This window comes from Strix uralensis, chromosome 1 (genome assembly GCF_047716275.1).
Source record: "Strix uralensis isolate ZFMK-TIS-50842 chromosome 1, bStrUra1, whole genome shotgun sequence".
Taxonomy (NCBI): Eukaryota; Metazoa; Chordata; class Aves; order Strigiformes; family Strigidae; genus Strix; species Strix uralensis.
Window position 1 is genome coordinate 21,825,685 of NC_133972.1, and position 7,723 is coordinate 21,833,407.

Genomic DNA, 7,723 nt, shown 5'->3' on the forward strand with positions numbered 1-7,723 from the left:
AAGGGAGAGTGAGCAGGCAAAGCAGGGGACACGGCCAGTTTGTGGGGTGCTAACTGGCTCCTTCAGTGTATTTCTTTGTGTTAAGCATCATTTTGTCCAGCGAGGTAGGCCTGAGGGAGGGGTTTTCCGACATGTTTGAGCGGGGAAGGGGAAGCACTCTCCCAGTTTCAGATCAGCTTGAAGTGTCAGTCCAGCAGCGAGCTTGGAAACAGAGGGAGCCCAGGGAACGGCACCACCCAAGCCAAAGGCACGGGAGCATGGAGGGGACCTCCGCGGGGGTCACCCAGCGGGGCCTGCGCCGCCCCTGAGGGCGGGCAGCGTGGAGAACGCGGGGCTTCAGCCACCCGCCAGCGCTGCTTTCGGGGCCCCTCCTGTGGGGAGCCGGGCTCCTTCCTGAGCAGGCGGGGATGTGCGAACACACGGCCCGACCCCGCAGCAGCGCCCGCGCCCCGCCACCTGCTCCCCGGCCCGGCCCGGTGCGCTCTGGGCCCTGTAGTCCTTGGGCCCGGAGCGACGCTCCGCGCTCCATGGCCGCGGGGACTCTCCTTCCCGTGGGGCGGCACGGGGGCGGCGGCGGCCATCACGTGCCTGGCGCGGTCCGGGCGAGCCGCCATTTTATGAGGAAAACCGGCGGCTGCTGCCCGTTAGCGGTAGCGTGGGGCGGTGTCCCGGGGGTTCCGCGGGTGAGGGGCAGCGCGCTCCCACCCCTTCTTATTTCCCTTTGCGCTTCCTCCTCCTTTCACTCGTTTTAATCTCTCTCCCCGTTCCTTCCTTCTCAGGCTCACCTCCCTCCCTCTGCTTTTGTTACCCCTCCCCTCGCTTCCTCCCCTCCCTCCCCGCTCCCTCCCCTCCCCGCCCCCGCCGGCACTGCGGAGCCGGAGACGTGACCCGAGCGGACCCAGCCGCGGCCTTTTCCCCGCTGCCCCAGCCTCTCGCCGCAGAGTCGCATGTCATCTATCCAGAACCTCCAATCCTTCGGTAAGAGCCGCCACCCGCCGGGCACCCCGCCACCCCCTCGTGCCGCAGGGAACCCCACAGTCACCCCCTCGGCACCCCCCCCTCCGCCCCGGGTCCGTGGCTGCCCCCGCGACCCCGTCCTCGGCCCGCTGGCCCTGCTGCCGCCGCCGCTGTCCCCAGGGCCCCGCCGCGGTGTGCGTCTCGGTGCCCCCGCGGTGACATTGAGGCCGCTGCTGAGCGGGTGTCGCCGGCGCCGGCGCTGCCCGCCGCGCTCGGCACAGGCAGCCCTGCCTGCTCGTCCCTGTCCTCCGGCGGCGCCGGCCTCGGGGCGTGCGCTGCTTGCGCGGCGGAGACACGTCGGGTGGGAGGCTCGTCTCCCTCTCTGTTCGCTCCCTTTCCGCTCCCGCAGGAGGTGCTGCCATGTACTGTGCTCTGACAGCTGCGCTGTTTGCCTCAGTGTCTGGTAGCACCCCAAACCGGTCTTTTCTGCCAACTCTGCAGTCCCAAAGTTGTAATCTTTGTGGGTGGAGGGGAGACTAGGGTTTGTATCCTCTGCTAAGGAAGGCAATAATCTCAGTTCTGATTGCTTCTGGATTTGCCGCCTGATCTTATCCTTACCAATATCCCAAAACCTGCTATATGCCCTGCAAAGAGGATTGTTTCTATAGATTGAGCTGTACAGATGGTAGGTCGTTTCTCTTGTATTAGCAGGGGAGTTTACCCTGCTGGGCCGTGGTTCTCCACCTTCAGTATCTATAGGCACAGAAGTGAGCAAGTTAACACTTTATTGGATAATGTTGTCAGGCTTTTGGTCTCAGCTTTGCCTTTAATCCTCTGCAAATATAAGCCCTATGAGAAGGTTATGTTAATAAGGATTTGGGAGCTGACCCTGTGTTTGGGAAGGTGCTGCCCAAAGGATTTGTTTGAAGTGATCCAGTGTTAACACCTACAGCCCTGGCTCACCTCCAACCTAGAATCCTAAACTGCCAAGTGATCTTCGTGCCCAAGCCCCCTTTTTATTTCACCTTTTCTTTGACTGAAATTTTCTGTTAGTGTTTGCCCCATAAGCTGTGGGGCACAGTGAAATTCAGCATGTTTTAACAAATGCCTTAGTAGAAATTAAGCCTGTCAAGCTGCCTAGTGCTCTACTTCTTTCCTGTGGTGCTTGCATCCTCATGATGCTTTCAGTGCCTTCAGTGTTCTTGTCATTCTTGTTTCTACAAGGGTCAGTCTGTCTGCAGCTGAACTACTTCTGTTCCTATTTCTGCTGAAGTTTTATTCTTCTGCAGCATTTGTTTTGAGTGGATGGCAAAACTTGATCAGTGTTTTTAGATTTGAGTTTTGGATGAAGGTTTGGGAAATTGTAGCTTGCATGGGTGTTGAACGTACACTTTCTGAAGATTGGACTCTTCATTATGATTCTGATTAGTACAAAAAAATTACTTGTGATTCATTTTAAAAAAATAATTTCATTTTAAAAAAATAATACTTAAAGCACTTCATGCTTCAAGATTTATTTGGAGCTACTGATTAGGAAACTTGTAGGGCTATCAAATTTCTTGACAGAGTGTTAAGTATGTTTTTGTGGAGAACAGAGAATAAGAAGTATAACCTGCAAACCCGTCTTCCTAAATGCCTTCCTGTTTCACCTGTTTGGAAGAATTTGAGAATTGAACTTTCTATAGTCAAAGCCTAAATGAATTTTGTTACAATTCTTGTCTAAAGCTACTGACTCTGGCAGAGGGGTGCTGGTTTACAGCCTCTTACATCTGTTAGTGTCGTGGTATTTTGTTTACATTAGTAGCCTTAAAATGCTGGTAGTGTGGTAGCTGTCATGGTGTAAGACTTACGTTTTGAACCTGTAAAGGAGTGTATGTACAAGAGCTATGTTACTTGTCTGTACTTCTCAGTCGATCTGATAAAAGATACTACTTCTATATTTCTCTTAAAATGCATGTGGCTGTCTAGAACTTACATGCACTTGATGTTCTCTCGGAACCATGTTTTCATGTTCAGAGCTTCAGGATTGAGTTACCGTTTGCAAGAAATAGTGAAGTTGATACTGTAGCTGAAAATTGTTTATATCCAGGAAGGCATTGAAGAAACTGGATGCCTGATGGTTGAGAGCGCTATGCTGACTTAGTAGACTAGTGAGACTTAATACAGCTGTAGAAAAAAGTACTCTTGATTTCAACTGTATTTTTAAACAGGGAGGAAATGGCAAGATTTTCACAAAGAGCTTTATTTAGGGGAAGTGAGGAACTTACCTGTTAGTTTTGAGCTTGAGTGTTTTCCTTTGTGGGAATTACATGAACCTTTTTCCTCCTGCAGACCCCTTTGCTGATGCAACAAAGGGTGACGACTTACTCCCGGCGGGGACTGAGGATTACATTCATATAAGGATCCAGCAACGAAACGGAAGAAAGACACTAACAACTGTTCAGGGAATTGCAGATGATTATGACAAGAAGAAACTTGTGAAAGCTTTCAAAAAGGTGAAGTTGCTGATTTGATAGTAAAGATACTATATAAAGGAGTTTGATAGCTTTTAATACTAAGTAACAGAATATTTGTTTTATTTCATTCTTGCTAGTGCACATCATATTCATACTCACGTTGATTCCTTTCCCTGTCTTTCTCAAAATTCCTATCGGTGTCTAGTGACACTGATTTTTGCTAAAAAGTTAATTGTTTCTTTCCTATAAAGAATATTTCCTGAATGTTTCATTAAAATTTCACAGATACCTGGCTTTGTTGATGTGAAGAATAAAATCAGTTTAAAGTAGAACTGTTTTTGCATTTCTGCTTCTCTCATAGCTGGGTTGTTATTGAAAATAGAGATACTGAGTTTTACCAGGATGAAAATATTTATTTTAAAATAGTGTGGTGTTGAAAGGCTGTATTTTATGACTTTGTTTTCCATTCTTGCAATGAATGTTGGGCTGTTCCTTCTGCACAGTAGCTGTCTTGGTCTGAATTTACCATCAGCAGCTTAGTTTGTGTCTCTATGCATCAACAGATATATTCCATTTGCTCTCAAAACCAGCGTAAAATAGATCTAGTCATTGCCTTGCTTGGCATCAGAATTTAGTAAGCAGTTTCTGTGACAAAATTCTGCTGAAAAGACTTACTAAGCAAAATCATAATGTACATCAGACGTCTTACAATATGATGAATGTTTCTCTCCAGAAATTTGCTTGTAATGGTACTGTGATCGAACATCCTGAATACGGTGAAGTTATCCAGCTTCAAGGTGACCAGAGGAAGAACATTTGCCAATTCCTCTTGGAGGTGAGGATCTGCAGATAAATATCTAAAACCGCTCTGGAAGCAATAGAGTGACAGGTGGCACTGATGTTAATTAACCAGCTAAAGATGTCCACTGTAGTTCCTTTGTATTTTCAGCCAAAAAGTAAAATGACACTTTCAGAATGAGAGTAAACCTCTGGTAAGAATCAAAGCACCGTGGAAGGCATTTACCCTGCTACAACACACCACTTGTTCTCTGGCAGTGCAACTCGAGTTCTTCGTTTGTAAAATCAAGTGCTTGATACAAACCGTAATTTTGAGACTGTAGAGGAAAGAGGCTTACTGATGCAAATCATGATGCACAGATGTTACACTGTCAAAGAGTAAGTGTTAGGACCACAGAATAAGTCAGATGTCTGATAAGATTTTCTTTTTTGTGTAAATTATTCTGCTTGGCCCAGAAGCATTCTGGAAAGTAGAAAATACTTTATTGGGTATGTTACTGTATTGCAGTTTCCTTAATCAAAGTGTAAGTTTGTGGTAACTTGATATCACTGTAATATCCCTAGCATGTAAGCTTTACTGAAACATGTTGCTTTTCTCCTTTAGATTGGCATTGTCAAGGAAGAACAACTGAAAGTTCATGGTTTCTAAAATACCTGTACTTTCATGAAGAATCCTGCAGTATTTGGTCTTACCTAGCCTGGCTCTTCTGTGAAAAATGAATCTTTGCAGTGAATGGACTTCCCTGTTGCCTGAACATTTAAAATTTGATTCAGATTTGCATGCCTGTGTGAAACATGTGGTGTGTAGACTAGAAACACATAAGAAAACTTCAGTAAGGTGGTAATGAAGACACGTGTGAACTTTAACACATTTCCAATGGAAATGTTTTAGCGCTGATTGTTCAGTTTAGTACTCTCCACCTGACTTAAATGTGTGGGTTGTATTAAAATAGCGTGTGTTGTTGCTTAAAAATAAAAGTTTATTCATATGTTTTCTGAGATATCTGAAATGCTTTAGCTTAAGTTTTAAACTGGCATAGCAGCCTTACTAAAGAATGGCTAAACTTTTGTGGCAGGTGTAGCTCGCTGCTGATTGAATAAACTGGAAAATCTACATGATGAAGTATTAGCTAATTAATCAGTAGATTAGCTTGATGTGATCTTACCCTGTAGCTGTAAGACTAGAGCTTTAAAGTCTTTTGTGTAGGTGTGTCTTAGTAGCAGCATCATAAGACATAAATTGTTTGCTGAGTAAGTAACTGGATCTTCTCTAAAATTTACTGCAGTGACTCTATGAAGTATTAGCGTTAAGCATAGTAGGACTAAAATAAGCTGAACTCCTCGAGGCTGCTATTACTGAGACCGTGCTAAACATCTAGGTCTTACATAGTACCCCCAAAACATTTGAAGGAAGTGCATGGGATTTTGTATCTCTTCTGTCACTGAGTGAAGGGGAAAGACACCGAGCTGGTTTCTGCTATGACTGTGCATTTAATGTTGGCGAGCAAAGCGCTTTAATTAGCTGGTAGTGTTAGCTGCAGAAGTAAGGATGGGAACAGGCTCTACACTAACCTTTTTCTTTCCAGGTATAGAAAGTTTTGCTGTGATTAACAGTTAATATTGCAGGGTTTGTAGTGGGGTTTGGGTGTTACTACAGAAAGCTGATTTAGTCTACTTTTCTAGCAGACCATTCAGTGTTATCTAAAGTTGTAATTGTTAAAATAGGTTTGTTCCACCATGTTTTTCATCTAGTTTTAGTTAGCTGTAGACATTTGGTATTCTGCTTTTAAGACAGGTCTCTTTACAGAATGAAATTACTTTATTTGGTGAAACAGGCAGATCTTATCTTGTGAGATGGACATGGAAATTTTCTCTGAAACAATTTAAAACATGCTGAGCTGGGAAACCATAGAATAGTGTTAAATGTTAAAAAAACTTCTGGTAATATGTATTCTCTGGAAAGGAAGAAAGAGGCATTTCTTTGCTGCTAAGACTTACTAATAACTTATTCAGAAAAAAAAAAAATCTGACTAAGTAAATATCAATAATAGGCAAACCTATATTACTTAATATCACCTGTGCCTATACTTGGTTTCCTGTTCAGACTTGACTTTTTAAACAGCAATGCTCAATTTAACTCATTTGAACCTTTTGGGGGGGGGCAGGGGGAGGAAATTCTGAATTCAGATATGAACCTTTATGGCACTAGCAACAATGAAGGGAGCACTCTAGAGCATTCATATGACAATTTCTTTCTCTGTCTGGTCTAGACAATTCCACCTGTAAGAATCCAGTGTCCAGTCTCTCAGTCTCCAGAAATTCTGCCTGGTGTTACAGACCTTAACTGTTCCAGAGAAAGGACATTGCAAAAGATTGTATACTGTTAAGGTATAATGTGTTCAAGAGGAGGAGGAGGGAATGCCTGCTGCAAAACATGAAATACCAGCACACAGAATGAAAATCCAAAAAATAAGTGTTATGCAAACCTTGCACATAGCAGAATAAAATTCTTGTACTGCAAGTTTACCTAGTCCTGTTTCATAGATGCTAAAGTAATTAATCCTTTGGGGGGGTACATAGCACTTAGTGATTTCCATTTTATCAAATGCCAGAAAACCCAACGTTCTCATTTAAAGCCTGTTCTCCTGCCCAAGAGGAAAAACAAGCAGTATTCTCTCCTGTTTCACTGGTATTACTTGAGTACTTCTAGTGGTTCTTGAATTGGAGATTAACAAATGATTAGCAAGTCTCATGTGTTACTGAGTCAGTCTTCATTTCAGATGGCATTCCATTAACTTTTACTACCTAAGCATGAGTCATGTCTCCATAGTCATTCTGCTTGGAATAAATAAGAAAAACCTTTGTTTTCTTCCTCCTCATTTAAAAGTAATTTCTGATAGGAGACACGTTGCATTTGATAGGTGTCTTGGTTTTTATGCTCTGGTGGAACTGCTTGTGTTTTGACCTTTGAAGGGCAAGATTAAAGGAGAGGGAATAAGAAGTAACACATTTGCAGTTCAAATAGATGAGATTTATTGTGGCAACAAACAGTCTTTCTAGAAGGAAAAAAGAAATTTTTGTCCTTGAAGTGTTTTAAACTATAACCATGTCTGGATAAGATTGTAACTAGCCATGCTACAAGCCCAATCCTCTTTGCATGTTATAGAGGAAAGGCTTAACAATTTCATGGTTTATCATCTTATGCTGAAACTTCTTTGTCAAAGCTCAGCCTGTTTGGAATATATATCTGTGTTTCAAGAACGCTGAAAAATGTGGAAGACTTTGGGAAAGAACTGTTGAAATTACTGCCATGAAAACCTGTTTTCACAGTGAAGGCAGCTTTCAATCTTTCCATCTACTTCAAAATAGATCGAAAATTGGTAAAGGATGTGGCCCATAATTGTCGAGGCAGTAAAAGAGAGCTAATAATAGAAAACACCTTAAAAAACCTCTAGTAGGACTTGAGACTGGGCAAGCTTAGACTGCAAAGAGTGGTGGCTTCTTTTTGTTGG

The 7,723-nt window shown here is 43.7% G+C and overlaps 1 protein-coding gene across 2 annotated transcripts; it reads left to right on the plus strand.

Moving 5' to 3' along the window:
* The first annotated feature begins 611 nt into the window (after positions 1 to 611).
* Positions 612 to 6,732, plus strand: EIF1B (eukaryotic translation initiation factor 1B). 2 transcript variants are annotated; one of them, XM_074859125.1, is made up of 5 exons: positions 612 to 683; positions 780 to 978; positions 3,289 to 3,452; positions 4,147 to 4,248; positions 4,816 to 6,732. In XM_074859125.1, the coding sequence occupies exons 2-5, from the start codon at positions 948 to 950 to the stop codon at positions 4,858 to 4,860; spliced, it is 342 nt and encodes a 113-aa protein (XP_074715226.1). In that variant the 5' UTR covers positions 612 to 683; positions 780 to 947; the 3' UTR covers positions 4,861 to 6,732. The 2 variants fall into 2 exon arrangements, with proteins under 2 accessions (XP_074715226.1, XP_074715217.1); XM_074859116.1 differs by having other exon boundaries at positions 634 to 978.
* Positions 6,733 to 7,723: the final 991 nt, after the last annotated feature.

Excerpts from the sequence above, each read along its gene's own strand:
- EIF1B (XM_074859125.1), top strand. The coding sequence starts at position 948 with ATGTCATCTATCCAGAACCTCCAATCCTTCG. Across the intron at positions 3,453-4,146 it reads TTGTGAAAGCTTTCAAAAAG|AAATTTGCTTGTAATGGTAC; the intron begins GTGAAGTTGCTG and ends GTTTCTCTCCAG. Across the intron at positions 4,249-4,815 it reads TTTGCCAATTCCTCTTGGAG|ATTGGCATTGTCAAGGAAGA; the intron begins GTGAGGATCTGC and ends TTTCTCCTTTAG.